A 15,362-nucleotide genomic window follows, 5' to 3' on the forward strand; every position below is an offset into this window, starting at 1 on the left:
TTGACACGATCGAGACTTTAATTCTCACGATCTGCCAGGCCCGCAAAGGAACCCGGGGATTGTTTTGTGGAGTGGGGACTGCCGACGCTCCTGGGAGCTCCCCACGATTGCTCTCCGTCTGGCTCTCTCTCACTGTCTCTCATTTTCTCTCTCCACTCTGTCACGATCGCAGACCGGTGCGTTTGGCTCTGGCCTCACACCTGACGTAGGATTTCTCCTGGGCCTGGTACAGCTGTGGGTCATCCGGGTTTTGCGGGCAGAAGGTCATCCTACAGGGAGGGACGACAAGCTGGTGTTGCGGGAGTGGGCGGGCGGGTGGGTGGTGGTGGCCGAGCGGTATGACTCCCTCTCTGCGGGGGCGGACTGACGAGTCAGACTATTTTCCGGCAGACATCGTGGGAGACCTCAAGGCCGGGCTGTGGCGAGGGGTGGCCGCCGGGCCCGTAGGAGGCTGCCCCGGCCTGCCGCCTGCCCGGCCCGCATAGGGGTGGGGATGAGACAGCGGAGTCCGGAGCAAGACTTGCGGTTCCATGGGTCCAAGGTTGAGCCGAGTCCCTCGCCGCCTCCTTTCTCGGCCTCCAGCTGCCCATCGGGGGATTGGACTGACAGCTGGACGTGGGACAGCCCGGGACCCGGGCCTCGCCGCCCTCCGGGGTAGGAGCTTGGGTGGGAGGGTGGCCGGCTGGGGACCACCTGGACCTCAGTGCCCGCCGGGCTAGGAGTGGGACCTGGGGAGTGTCCGGCTGGTGCCTGCCTCGGCCCCGGGGCCTCCCTGGCTAGGAGCGAGGACAGGAGGGCAGCCAGCTGGGCGTCTCCTGGACATCACTGCCCACCGTTTAGAGAGTGGGTGGGGAGAGGCAGCTGGCGGAAGGCCAAAAATCTGGCTCTCTCAGAGTCCACAGCAGGGTGTGGGTGGCCACGGGACCGACTCTGATTCTCACTGCCCTTTAAGAAGCCAGGGTGGGGACCGGCCTCGCTACCCTGGCCTCTCAATACCCTCAATGCCCAGTCCCCACTCCCGCTCCCAGTTTGGGCATCCTACGGCTCCTTTCCCACAGACTCGGCTACGGTGACCGACCTCTTTTCTCCCAATCCCTTCTCCGTCGCCCTTGCATTGGATTTGCTCCCTTTATTCCCTCCCCCCTCGGTTATTATCATTATAATAATAACGTGGTACAGGGACCGTGTCCAACCCAATTTGCTTGTATCCAGCCAGTGCTTAAAACAGTGCTTGGCACATGGTAAGTGCTTAACAAATACCATAATAATAATAATGTGGGATAGGGACTGTGTCCAACCCGATTTGTTAATAATAATAATAATAATGATTATGGTATTTGTTAAGCACTTACTATGTGCCAAGCACTGTTCTAAGCGCTGGGGTAGGTACGCTGTAATCGGGTTGTCCCATGTGGGGCTCAGTCTTAATCCCCATTTTACAGATTAGGTAACTGAGGCCCAAAGAAGTTAAGTGACTTGCCCAAGGTCACAGCAGACAAGTGGCAGAGCTGGGGTTAGAACCAATGACCTTCTGACTTCCAGACCCAAGCTCTATCCACTATGCCATGCTGCTTCTTGTATCCACCCCTCTGCTCAGTACAGTGCCTGGCACATTGTAAGCGCTTAACAAATACCACAATTATTATTGTTATTATTACCAAAGTGCTCAAGTAAGTACTCACTAAATACTATTGATTGATTAATTAATTAATTAATCCCGTGCCCCAAGGTCAGGGATGGAGGATGATGGCTAGCCCAGGCAGGACAGCTGGAGTTTGGGGTTCTGCCTCCCGTTCCTCCCACGCCTGGGTTTTATTCCCTGCTCTCCGGCGCCCGGGGCCCACGGCGGCTCTGCTTTCAGACCAAGCGGTCTCCCCGCAGGTGGACTCAAGCATTTCTGACCCCAGGAGCCCCCAGACACGGCGGGCGCTGGCGGGGTGAGCCCAAGGTACAGTGCCACCCCCCCACCCCACCACTCTCCCCCCGGGGCCCCACCACGTACTTCTGCTGGGTCTCCCCGGCCTTGACGCGGACGGTCTTGACGGTGAGCTGCGGGCGCGGGGGCCCGGGAACCCAGGGCATGAGCGTCTGCACCGCGTCCCAGACGCCGGCCCACAGGACCGGGTCTTGCCACCGCAACCGCAGAGCGGTCAGCTCGCCCACGGCCCAGGGCAGCGGGACCAGGAAGGAGCACGTCTTGTTCCCGCTGATCCCCTCCACCCTGCGGGGAGAGGGCCCGGCCCGCCGGGGGCCGCGGGTCAGGGGTCACACGGTCGGTGGGGGCAGGGAACGCCTCTGTCGTACTCTCCCAAGCGCTTAGCACAGTGCTCTGCCCGCAATAAGCGCTCGCTAAATGCAATTGAATGAAATGAGTGAATGGGGGGGGCTCACGTGACTCCCAACCAGTCGCGCATCATCGTGCCGGCCCCCTCTAGACTGTAAGCTCATCGTGGGCAGGGAATGGTCTGTTCTATCGTACTCTCCCCGCCGCTTAGTACAGTGCTCTGCACATAGTAAGCGCTCTATAACTACGATTGACTGACTGAGAGACGGATCCATGTTTTGTCTCCCCTCCATCTTCCCGGGGGTGCTGGCCGGGATCCACAGACTCTCCGGGGCAGCCCGCAGCCCGGTCGGGACAGAATAGCCACGGTTCCCGGAGCCTCTCCGGCCCGCGGCCTCGTTCCGTCCCCAAGGTCGCCGGGTTGGGGTGAGCACCGGGTGCGGGGAAGGGATGGAAGAGGAGAAAGGAGGGACGGGAGGATGGGGTGGGGCAAGCAGGGGCGGGAAGGGGTGCAAACTCACGGGGTGATGGGTAGCTCGGGAGCGACCCCCTCGGTCCCTATCAGGGTCAGGGCGAAAGTGGGTTCCACTCGCTTCCCCATTTCATTGATGAACTGGATCTTGACCTGGTAATGATAGACTGGGGGAGCCGGAAGAGGGGTCGGGGGGGACGGGGAGAGAGACGGGATGAGTGGGCCCGTCCCCCCGCCGGCCCCGCAAAGCCAACGAACCCCCACCCCCACGGCGCCTGCCAGGAACCCCAGCTCGGATTATCCCCCGGGGCCCCGGCTGCCCGAGCGGTTCTAGGAGGGACCTCACAGGCCCGGCAGGGCGCCGGGGGGGTGGCCCGTTTGACCTTGGATCACGAAGCAGTTCTACCGGCCGGAAGTGGCTCAGCCTAGCCCGAGCGGGCTCGGGTGAGGCCCAGGAGTGATCGGGCCGTGTTTCCCCTCTCCTCGAGAACCTCCAGTGGTTGCCCGCCCACCTCCGGGTCGAACAAATTTCTCACCATTGGCTTTAAAACCCTCCATCACCTCGCTCCCTCTTACTTCACCTCACTGCTCTCCTTCTACAACCCAGTCCGCACACTTCACTCCTCAAATGCCAACCTCTTCACTGTACCTCGATCTCGTCTATCTCGCCACCGACCACTCGCCCACATCCTGCCTCTGGCCCGGAATACCCTCAGTGGAAAGAGCCCGGGCTTGGGAGTCGGAGGTCATGGGTTCTAATCCCGACTCCGCCACTTGTCAGCTGGGTGACTTTGGGCAAGTCACTTAACTTCCCTGGGCCTCAGTGACCTCATCTGTAAAATGGGGATTAAGACTGTGAGCCTCATGTGGGACGACCTGATTACCCCACATCTAACCCAGCGGTTAGAACGGTGCTCGGCACAGAGTAAGCGCTTAACAAATACCAACATTATTATTATTATATCCAACAGACAGTAACTCTCCCCCAGTTCAAAGCCTTATTGAAGGCCCATCTCCTCCGAGAGGCCTTCCCTGACTAAGCCCTCCTCTCCTCTTCTCCCACTCCCTCTGCGGCGTCGCCCTGACTCGCTCCCTTTCTTCATCCCCCATCCCATCCCCGCAGCATTTATGTCCTTATCTGTCATTTATTTATTTCTATTAATGTCCGTCTCCCCCTCTAGACTGTAAGCTCACCGTGGGCAGGGAAAGTGTCTGTTTCGTTGTCATATTGTACTCTTCCAAGTGTTTAGTACAGCGCTCTGTGCACACAGTAAGCGCTGAAGACCGTGAGCTCGTTGAGGGCAGGGAATGTGCCTGGTAACTGCTGTAGCGTCCTGTCCCAAGCGCTCAGCGCAGAGCTCTGCGCCCAGTAAGCGCTCAATACATTCGATCAAATGAAGACGGCCGACTGGGGGACGGAAGTGGCCGCCAACTTAGGTCCAGGAAGTGATTCCTAGAGAGGTCGGCAGGAGGGAAGGGAGGCGGATGGTGGGGAGCAGGGAGGGTTCCCCACCTTTGAAAGGGGCGTGGGCCCTGGTGAGCAGGAAGAATCTCTTGGGGTTGTGCAGGCGGGGCCGGGGCAGGTCCGGGCGGATGTGGTAGCCCAGTGTGTTACAGCGGCCTTTGCCGCAGCTGAGGCAGAGGCCGCGTTTGAAGGCGTGGACGTCGTTGCAGCTGTAGGCCGTGCTCCGCAGGGCGTCCCGCCGCAGCGAGTCGATGAACAGGTGGACAGACCGCTCGTGGGCGCATTTCACCGTCTCGGCGATCCCTGCAAGGCGCGAGCGAGGGCAGACAGACGCTGGCTCCGGGGCCGGCTCATCCGCCACGGGCTCCTGGGCGGCTCCGACCCCGTCGGCCCTATCCCCGTTTTGCGGTTGAGGAAACTGAGGCACGGAGCCGTTAAGTGACTCGCTCAAGGTCACACAGCCAACAGTTGGCAGAGCCTGAAGAAGAAGAACCCGGGTTCTTGGCCTAATGGATAGAGCTCGGGCCCGGGAGTCAGAAGGACCTGGGTTCAAATCCTGACCCCACCATTTGTGTGCTGCGTGATCTTGGGCAAGTTCTGTCACTTCTCTGGGCCTCAGTGACCTCATCTGTAAAATGAGGATTAAGACTGTGAGTCCCATGTGGGACAGGGACTGTATCCGACTCAATCACTTTGTATCTACCCCAGCGCTTAGTACAGTGCCTGGCACGTAGTGAGCACTTAACAAATACCACGATTATTATTATTACCCAGCGGCCGAGTCCCTGAAAGACGTTAGACGGGACCTGAAGGAAATAAGGCTGCGGGTGGTAAGCGACTGAAGTAAAAATAAGGGACTCCCCGCTCCCAGCTGGTGGTGCCCCCGTCTCTGTCGTGGGTCAGTCGGTGAGGTCAAAGGTGGCCAGACCGCACGGGATGACCCCTGCCCACCCTCTAGCAGGGGCCGGGGGCAGGGGGAGAGCCACAAGTAAAACCCAGGGTTAATTCCTCAGGCTGAACCTCCCCGGGATTATGGTCACCGGCGGGTAGCTGGGGACAGGGAGTCACGGGAGGGGCCCGGAGGGCATCTGGGGGTTGATGGGTCACTGGGTTGGGGTCTGCGGTAGGGTTGGGGGGGCTTCAGGGGTCTGGGAGGGGGTCGCGGGAACGTCGGGGTGGCACCGTTGATGCCGTGCTTGGCGATGTAGCGGTACATGTGCAGGAAATGGCAGCCGGGCTGGAAGGTGCCCCCGTTGGGGTAGAAGTCGTAGTGGGCCACCGGCTGGTTGATGCCCACGCTCAGCCCCATGTGCTCCATCGTGAAGGTGTGAATGGCATCCACGAGGGTGGCGTCGTCGGGAGACAGGCGGTCGGCGGGCGAGGTGCCTTCGAACATGGGGCCGGCGGCGTCCAGACCTGAAAGGGAGGGACGGCTATGGGCCGGGGACCGGTCCTGCCCTCGCTGAATGCGCTGGAGGAAATCTGGGGGTCCTTGGCCAGTGGCCCGTCACCCCTCCTGGGGACCCACACCTATTCCTCACTGAGATGGGGAGAAAGGGTCGTTTTCCCGCAGCGGTCCCGCACTCTTGGCCAACACGGTCGAGAAACGGCCTAGAGTCCAGTCTGTGGTGGGAGCTGAGAGGGCGGATGGAAGCCGCGTCGCCTAGTAGCCGAAGCGTAAGGCTGGGAGTCGGCACGCCCCCGGCCTACTGTTTGACCCCGGACAAGTCTCTCTGGGCCTCGGTTTCCTCATCTGTAACATGGGGACAAAGCATCGGCTCTCTTGTAGGCTCCGATCTGGAGGATTTGAAGGGGGAGTTTTTTTTATGGTATCTGTCAAGCACTTACTATGTGCGAGGCACTGTACTAAGCACTGGGGTAGTTAAAAGATAAGCCGGTTGGACACAGTCCATGTCCCTCACGGTGCTCACAGACTTTCTCCCCATTTACAGATGAGGTAAATGAAGTGAAGTGACTCACTCAAGGTCCCTCAGCAGGCAAGTGGCAGAGCTGAGATTAGAACCCAGGTCTTCCTGACTCCCGGGCCTGGGCTTTTTCCACCAGGCTACATTCCAGGCAAGGAGGAAGGATGGGAGCAAGAGATTGGGAATGGGCATTTTGGGAAGGGAATGTGTTTACCAACTCTGTTATATTGTACTCTCCCAAGCGCTTAGGACAGTGCTCCGCACAGAGTAAGCACTCGATAGATACCGATGATTGATTGATTGAGAGAGATGAGAATGAGCCACAGCGAGTAGGTGTGCAAAGGGAACGAGCTGGTATGTAGTGGGGGAAAAGAGTGGGTGAGACTGTAAGTTTGTTGTGGGCAGGGAATGTGACTGTTTATTGCTGTATTGTACTCTCCCAAGCGCTTAGTACAATGCTCTGCGTACAGTAATGGCTCAATGAATATGATTGAATGAATGAATGAAGAGGGAAGCCTGTGATAGAGAGCCTGGAAGCCAACGGCGAGGAGTTGCTGCTGGATGTGGAGACCGCTGGCTAATCCATGGGGGATTTTGAGGAGGGGGAGGCTCTTGCAGACCAAAACGATCTCAGCAGAAGAGTGAAGTGCTTAGTACAGTGCTCTGAACATAGTAAGTGCTCAGTAAATACCATCGATGATGAAGTATGGACTGGAGGCGGGAAGCCCAGCGAGGAGGCCGATGGAACCTGCAGGTGACGAGTGTCTGGATTCTCCCTCAAAGGATCGGAAGCTCCTCGAGGGCAGGTTTTGGGCGGTCTCGCTGAGCACCGTGCGGGAGCTCAGTCGGGACTGTGGCCGCCCCCCGGAATGGGGGGCGTGGAGGACGGGCGAGGTGGGGCCCGGGGTCAGGGGGATGGGGGTGGGCAGAGAGGGCGGCGGGCCGTCCGTGCTCACCTGTGATCCTCCCAATCTTGGCAGGGCCGTGGATGGAGCTGCCCGCGAAGCCGGACACGTGAGCCCCCAGGCTGTACCCGATGAGGTGGACGCGACTGCGGGGCAAGTGCACGGCGTCCTGCGGGGGCGGGGGGGTGCTTGTCAGAGGCGCCCCACCCTCGGGGTGGGCACAGCCATCTTGCTCTCGACCTTTTGGGGGTGGGGGCAGGTCAGTAATTGATAGCCAGGGCGTTGGGTCCCCCTCCCCCTTTTTTTTTAAATAGTACTTTGTTAAGCACTTACTAAGTGCCAGCACTGTACTAAACACTGAGGTAGATACAAGCTAATCAGGTTGGACACAGTCCACGTCCCACATGGGGCCTCGTAGTCTTCATCCCCATTTTGGAGATGAGGGAACTGAGAACAGAGAAGTAAAGCGACTTGCCCAAGTCCACACAACAGACAAGGGGGGGAATGCGGGATTAGAATCCAGATCCTTCTAACTCCCAGGCCCGGGATCTATCCACGAGGCAATGCCGCTTCTCACTCTCCCACCCTCCTTTCCATATTTCCAGTCCCTTTGAGGTTTTCAGTTCCACAGTACTTGGGTCCATATGCGTAATTTATTTTCACATCTGTATCCTCTTCAAGACTGTCAGGTCCTTGTGAGCTCAAGGAGCAGCTGGGAGTCAGAGGACCTGGGTTCTAATCCCGTCTCTGCCACGGTTCAGAGACAATAGACTCTAGATTGTAAACTCTTTATGGGCAGGGAACGTTCTGCTAATTCTGTTGTGTTGTACTCTCCCAAGCACTTAGTACAGTGCTCTGCAGTCTATCAGTCGCTCAATCAGATTTATTGAGCCCTTACTGTGTGCAGAGCACTGTACAAAGCGCTTGGGAGACTACAGTGCAACAGCTCACAGGCTAGACAGGGAGGCAGACATTAAAGAAATAAATAAATTATGGATCTGGACGTAAGTGCTGTGGGTCTCTGCACATAATAAGTCCTCAAAAAATGCCATCGATTGATTGTCTGCTGTGTGACCTTGGGCAATTCACTTCATTTCTCTGGGCCACGGTTCCCTCATCTGCAAAAATGGGGATTTAATACCTTTTCTCCCTCCTGCTTATACTGTTAGCCCCAGGTGGGACTATCCTCTACCTTGCTTGCTGTGAGCAGGGAATGGCTCTACCACTTCTGCTATCTTGAACTCTCCCTAGCGCTTAGTACAGTGCTCGGCCAATAGTATATGCTTAAAAAATAAGATTGATTGACTGTGGGCAGCGGACATGTCTACCAACTCTATGATGCTGCATTCTCCGAAGTGCTCAGCATAGTCCTCTGCACGCAGTAAGCGCTCGATAAATACGATCGATCACTTCAATCGTATTTACTGAGAGCTTATTGTGTGCAGAGCCCTGGGCTAAGCGGTTGGGAGAGCACAATACAACAATAGACAGACACATTCCCCGCCCTCAGAGAGTTTATATCCTAGAGGGACGTACCTAGAGATTGATCGATTGTGGGCTGGGCCTATATCTATCAACTCTGTTCTATTGTACTCTCCCAAAGACTAGTGCAGTGCTCTGCACGCACTAAGTGCTTAATAAATATTATTGATTGATTGACGAAGCAGGGACTCTCAGACGGCCTGGGTACGCGTGAAGTTCACCAGGGATGGGGAGGGGAGAAACTGCAGTGGTCCCACACCCTGGCCCGCGGCCTCCCCACTTGGGGCGGGAAGGGGAGGGACGAGGACTACCTCCAGCCACTCGAGGAAGCGGGCGATCTCGTGGCCCACGTGTCGCGTGTTGCGGACGGCGATGGCGTAGTGCTGGTGGGCCAGGCTGAGCCAGTCGGCCACCACCACGTTGACCGGCCGGGTGGCCTGCGACTTGAACGCGTCCGCCATCTCCCAGATCCAGTTCTCCAGCAGGCCGTCCACCTGACGGGGTGGGAACGCCGGGCCGGTCGGGCCTCGGGGGGCTCTCGCGGACTCGCCGCTGGGTAGCCCCCTCCCCTGCCACCCTCCCCGGCCTCCTTCCTCTTCTCCCTTCCCTCGAGAAGCAGCGTGGCCTACCGGAAAGAGCCCGGACCTGGGCGTCAGGGGACCTGGGTTCTAATCCCGGTTCTGCCTTCTGCCTGCTCTGTAGCCTTTGGCAAGTCACTTCACTTCTCTCTGCCTCAGTTACCTCATCTGAACGATGGGGATTCAATACCCAACCTCCCTTCTACTTAGACTGTGAGCCCCAAGTGGGACAGGGACTGTGTCCCGCCTGATTATCTTGTATCGACCCCAGTGCTCTGAACAGTGCTTGGCACATAGTAAGCGCTTTACAAGTACCGTCATTATTTTGTTAGAATTATTCCCGTCTCTGGATTTCTGTCTCTGGATCATCGTCGTTGTCTCTCGAACTCCATCTAAGCCTCTCCCCCTGGTTCTGGGTCTCCCTACCCATCTTTCGCTGTCTCTCTGTCCCGTGTTTCGTGTCGGCCCCCCCGTCTCTGTCTGTCCAACAGATGCTATAATTATTCAAATTATCCCTGTCTTTGGTTCATCACCACTGTCTCTAGATCTGCGTCTCAGTCTCTCCCCCGGGTCTGCGTCTCTGCTCCCGTCCCTCCCTGTCTCTCCGTCCCCGGGTTTGACGTCGGCATCTCCGTCCCCATCTGTCCAAAAGACGTAATAATTATTATAATCATTCCTGTCTCTGGATCATCGCCACTGTCTCTAGATCTGTGTCTCCGTCTCTCCCCCTGGGGTCTCTGTCTCTGCTCTGTCCCTCTCTTTCTCTCCATCTCCGGGTTTGACGTCGACATTTCCGTCTCTGTCCGGATATTATAATTATTATAATCATTCCTGTCTCTGGATTTCGATCTCTGGATCATCGCTACTATCTCTAAATCCGTGTCTCTGTCTCTCCGCCTGGTCTGTGTCTCTGCTCCTGTCCCTCTCTGTCTCTCCGTTCCCGTCCGTCCACCAGAGTGACCGTGGGAGCCCCCAGCGCCGCGGTCAGCCCTCGCCCGATGTCCCGCGGTGGGTCCGGGTGGGAGTCCGTACCGACCAGCCGTGTACGATGATGACCAGCGGCAGCGAGGCGTTGAAGCCGCACTGACCCAGCGAACCAGCATGGCCTAGCTGGAGACGGCAGTGGCCATCCCCGGAGGCCGGGAACAGCAGGAATCGGGTCTGGGTCCGGTCCGGTCCGTTCTGCGTCGGTCCTCTCCGTGTCTGCGCCTCCTTGGGCTCGGCCGGCCCGGAGCTTCTCCCCTCGGGGCCTGCAGGGACAGTCGGAGCGTTGAAAATTTTTCCAAGGGACTTACCCATCAATCATCTCCCCACTCCAGTCCTTACTTCACTCCGCCGCCGGGATCATTTCTCTAAAAAAAGACATCGGGTCCCCGTCTCCCCGCTCCTCAAGAACCTCCAGGGGTTGCCTATCCACCTACCCTTCGAACACAAACTCCTTAGTTGGCTTTAAAGCACTCATTCATCCGTTCATTCATTCAGCTGTATTTTCTGAGAGCTTACTCTGTGCAAAGCACTGTACTAAGCGCTTGGGAGAGTACCATATAACAATAAACAGGCACATTCCCTGTCCACAGTGAGCTTACTGTCAACCCCGTTGCCCTCTCCTACCTCACCTCACTGCTCTCCTGCTACAACCCAGCCCGCGCACGCGGCTCCTCGAATGCCAACCTACTCACTGTGCCTCGATCTCACCACCGACCCCTCGCCCACATCCTACCTCTGACTCGGACTCCTTCCCCCTTCATATCTGACAGACCACCACTCTCCCCCCTTCAAAGCCTTATTCAAAGCCCACCTCCTCCAAGAGGCCTTCCCCCACCAAGTCCTCCTTTCCCCTACTCCCTCTCCCTCCTGCGTCACCCTTACGCTGAGATTTGTACCATTTATTTACCCCACCCTCACAATCACGGCGCTTAGGTTCATATCGTTTATTACTGTTTATTGTTGTCAGTGCTGCCACCCACCTCTCTGGCCTCGCCATGTCCCTCCTCCCCCCCTCCCCCCTCCCGCCCCTTCCTATCCTCCCCTTCCCCTTCCCCTTCCCCTCTCTCGCTCAGCTCTTTCCCGCTCTCTCCTCTGTCTCCTCCCCCCCTCCTCTCTCCCGCCCTAGAATCCCACTTTACCAGCGCTACCCCTCTTCCCCCTCCCCCTACTCTTCCCCCCACCTAACCCCCTCTTCACCCCCTCCCCCCTTCTCTCTTCCCCACCCATGCCCCATCCCAGTCCTCTTGTCCCACCGCCACCCCTCATCCCCCTCTCCTCGTCCAGGGCCCCGCCACCTCCTTCCCATCCAAACCCTCCCCTCCCCCCGCCCTTCCCCCCTCCTCCCCTTGCACCCACAGCTACTTTCAAGTGTGGCCTCTGGAACCCCCGCTCTGTTACAGGCAAGCTACCTTTCATCCATGACCTTTTCCTCTCCCGCTCTCTCCTCCTCCTCGCCCTTTCGGAAACGTGGCTCTCTCCCGAAGACACGGTCTCCGCCGCCGCTCTCTCCGGCGGAGGCCTCTCCTTCTCCCACTCCCCCAGACTCACCGGTAAGGGAGGAGGCGTCGGCTTCCTCCTCTCGCCCCGATGCCGCTTCCGCACTATCCCTCCTCCCCCCTCCCTCTCCTTCCCCTCCTTCGAAGCCCATATCATTCGCCTCTACCACCCACTCCAGTTACTTGTCGCCGTCATCTACCGCCCTCCCGGTCCCACCTCCGACTTCTTCAACCACCTTGACCCCTTTCTCACCTTCCTTCTCTCCTTCTCTCTGCCCACTCTGATCCTTGGAGACTTCAACATCCATACGGATGTACCCGACGACTCCTCTGCCGCCCGCCTGCTATCCCTCCTCGACTCTGCCGACCTCCTCCTCCACCATACCGCGCCCACTCACCGACTCGGTCACACCCTCGATCTCGTCATCTCCTACCGCTGCACTATCTCCTCCCTCACCGACTCTGAAATCCCTCTCTCGGACCATAACCTTCTCACCTGCCTCATCTCTCACACTCCCTCCCCCTGCAAATCTTCGCTACTGCCCCACAGAGACCTCCGCTCTCTCGATCCCATCCGTCTTTCCAATAGCATCTCGCCTCACCTTGCCGCCCTGTCCTCTCTTCCCACTCTCGACGATCAGGTCTCCGCTCTCAACTCCACCCTCTCTACTCATCTCGACTCTCTCGCCCCCCTTTCCCTCCGCCGCTCTCGCGCCACTAACCCACAGCCCTGGATCACCTCCTCCGTCCGCCTCCTACGCTCCTATGCTCGAGCTGCTGAGCGCTGCTGGCGAAAGTCCAAGCACCAAGCCGACCTCACACACTTCAAATTTATCCTTTCCTGCCTTAACTCTGCCCTCTCCTCCGCCAGGCAAAGCTTCTTCTCCTCCCTCATCGACACCCATGCCCGTCACCCCCGCCGATTGTTCCGGACCTTTAACTCTCTCCTTAGGCCCCCTGTTCCTCCCCCTCCCCCATCTCTCACCCCTAATGATCTGGCCACCTATTTCCTCACGAAAATCAACACGATCAGGTCTGAGCTCCCCAAAGTCACCCCTCCGCCTCTCCCCTCCCCCCCAACGACCCCCTCCCCTACTTTCCCATCCTTCCCTGCAGTATCCTCAGAGGAGATCTCCTCCCTCCTCGCAAGTGCCAACCCCTCCACCTGCGCCTCGGACCCCATTCCCTCTCACCTTCTTAAAACCATCGCCCCTGCCCTCCTCCCTTCCTTAACTTCTATTTTTAACCACTCAATCTCCAAGGGCTCCTTCCCCTCTGCCTTCAAACACGCCCACGTCTCCCCCATCCTAAAAAAACCCGCTCTTGACCCCACTTCCCCCTCCAGTTATCGTCCTATCTCCCTACTACCCTTCCTTTCCAAAATCTTAGAACGAGTCGTCTACAATCGATGCCTAGAATTCCTTAACTCCCATTCTCTCCTAGACCCCCTCCGATCTGGCTTCCGTCCCCTCCACTCTACCGAGACTGCTCTCTCTAAGGTCACCCATGACCTCCTTCTTGCCAGATCCAATGGCTCCTACTCCATTCTGATCCTCCTTGACCTCTCTGCTGCCTTTGACACTGTCGACCATCCCCTCCTCCTCCATACCTTATCTCACCTTGGCTTCACGGACTCTGTCCTCTCCTGGTTCTCCTCTTACCTCTCTGGCCGATCATTCTCGGTCTCCTACGCTGGAGCCTCCTCCCCCTCCCATCCTTTAACTGTTGGAGTTCCTCAAGGGTCAGTTCTCGGCCCTCTTCTGTTCTCCATTTACACTCACTCCCTCGGTGAACTCATCCGCTCTCACGGCTTTGACTACCATCTCTACGCAGATGACACGCAGATCTACATCTCCGCCCCTGTCCTCTCCCCCTCCCTTCAGGCTCGCATCTCCTCCCGCCTCCGGGACGTCTCCACCTGGATGTCGGCCCGCCACCTAAAACTCAACATGAGCAAGACTGAGCTCCTCATCTTCCCTCCCAAGCCCGGTCCGCTCCCAGACTTCTCCATCACCGTGGATGGCACGACCATCCTTCCCGTCCCGCAGGCCCGCAATCTCGGTGTCATCCTTGACTCGTCCCTCTCGTTCACCCCACACATCCTATCCGTTACCGAGACCTGCCGGTTTCACCTCTACAATATCGCCAAGATCCGCCCTTTCCTCTCCACCCAAACGGCTACCTCACTATTACGGGCTCTCGTTATATCCCGGCTAGACTACTGTGTCAGCCTTCTCTCTGACCTCCCTTCCTCCTCTCTCGCCCCGCTCCGGTCTATTCTTCACTCCGCTGCCCGGCTCATCTTCCTGCAGAAACGATCTGGGCATGTCACTCCCCTTCTTAAACAACTCCAGTGGTTGCCTATCGACCTCCGCTCCAAACAAAAACTCCTCACTCTAGGCTTCAAGGCTCTCCATCACCTTGCCCCTTCCTACCTCTCCTCCCTTCTCTCTTTCTACCGCCCACCCCGCACGCTCCGCTCCTCCGCCGCCCACCTCCTCGCCGTCCCTCGGTCTCGCCTATCCCGCCGTCGACCCCTGGGTCACGTCCTCCCGCGGTCCTGGAACGCCCTCCCTCCTCACCTCCGCCAAACTGATTCTCTTACCCTCTTCAAAACCTTACTTAAAAATCACCTCCTCCAAGAGGCCTTCCCAGACTGAGCTCCTCTTCCCCCTCTACTCCCTCTGCCATCCCCCTTTTACCTCTCCGCTGCTAAAGCCTCATTTTCCCCTTTTCCCTCTGCTCCTCCACCTCTCCCTTCCCATCCCCACAGCACCGTACTCGTCTGCTCAACTGTATATATTTTCGTTACCCTATTTATTTTGTTAATGAATTGTACATCGCCTTGATTCTATTTAGTTGCCATTGTTTTTACGAGATGTTCTTCCCCTTGACGCTGTTTAGTGCCATTGTTCTTGTCTGTCCGTCTCCCCCGATTAGACTGTAAGCCCGTCAAACTGCAGGGACTGTCTCTATCTGTTGCCGACTTGTTCATCCCAAGCGCTTAGTACAGTGCTCTGCACATAGTAAGCGCTCAATAAATACTATTGAATGAATATCCATCATTTAAGTCTACTTCCCTGTCAGTGGGCAGGGAACACGTCTACCAACTCTTCTGAATCGTAAAAGCTCAGTGCAGTGTTCTGCACATAGTTAGCAACCAGGACAGCACTTTAAACTCAGCCCTCTCTAATTTTTTTATGGTACTTACGCACTTATGCAATTAAATATCTATATGCCATAGATTTTATTGAAAGCTAATGATGGATTTTCTGTCTTACCCCCAAACTTCGGGTTGAATCTACCCACTTCTCTGCAGATATAAAATGTGGGAAGAAGGAGACTGTGGCCACAGAGACCCCATAGACTCATGGTGGGAGGGCGGCTGTAGGACTCCTAGAAGTCCTATTATTCATTTATTCATTTAATTAATCATATTGATTGAGTGCTTAGTGTGTGCAGAGCGCTGTACTAAGCACTCGGGAGAGTCTATTACATCAATAAACAGACACATTCCCTGCCCACAGCATGCTTACGGTCTGGAGAGGGCGAGATAGACATTAATATAGATAAATAAATTACAGATATGTACATAGTGCTTTGGGCCTCATTAGATCCCACTCTTTCGCTCACCCTTCCCCCGAGCCCTGTTTTCTTTGTTCACTGACTCAGATGTTAAAAATAAATCGAGAATGTTTCTAAATTCTCTGTCAGTTGAGGAGAAGATATGTCATTCGCAGAGAAACAGCGCATCGTGGGCTTGAAAAG

The 15,362-nt window shown here is 57.0% G+C and overlaps 1 protein-coding gene across 2 annotated transcripts in view; it reads right to left on the reverse strand.

Moving 5' to 3' along the window:
* Nucleotides 1-15,362, reverse strand: part of LIPC (lipase C, hepatic type) — a 29,905-nt gene continuing 14,543 nt past the window's right edge. Inside the window, exons 2-9 of one of the 2 annotated variants that reach the window (XM_029070101.2) lie at nucleotides 10,144-10,361; nucleotides 8,845-9,027; nucleotides 7,103-7,220; nucleotides 5,404-5,637; nucleotides 4,270-4,524; nucleotides 2,806-2,923; nucleotides 2,003-2,221; nucleotides 1-269 (exon numbers count right to left, since the gene is read on the reverse strand). In XM_029070101.2, the coding sequence (XP_028925934.1) occupies nucleotides 161-269; nucleotides 2,003-2,221; nucleotides 2,806-2,923; nucleotides 4,270-4,524; nucleotides 5,404-5,637; nucleotides 7,103-7,220; nucleotides 8,845-9,027; nucleotides 10,144-10,361 (1,454 nt within the window). In that variant the 3' untranslated portion in view covers nucleotides 1-160. The remainder of the gene's footprint in view (nucleotides 270-2,002; nucleotides 2,222-2,805; nucleotides 2,924-4,269; nucleotides 4,525-5,403; nucleotides 5,638-7,102; nucleotides 7,221-8,844; nucleotides 9,028-10,143; nucleotides 10,362-15,362) is intronic. The other variant, XM_029070102.2, reaches the window with a different exon arrangement.

This window comes from Ornithorhynchus anatinus, chromosome 8 (assembly GCF_004115215.2).
Source record: "Ornithorhynchus anatinus isolate Pmale09 chromosome 8, mOrnAna1.pri.v4, whole genome shotgun sequence".
Taxonomy (NCBI): Eukaryota; Metazoa; Chordata; class Mammalia; order Monotremata; family Ornithorhynchidae; genus Ornithorhynchus; species Ornithorhynchus anatinus.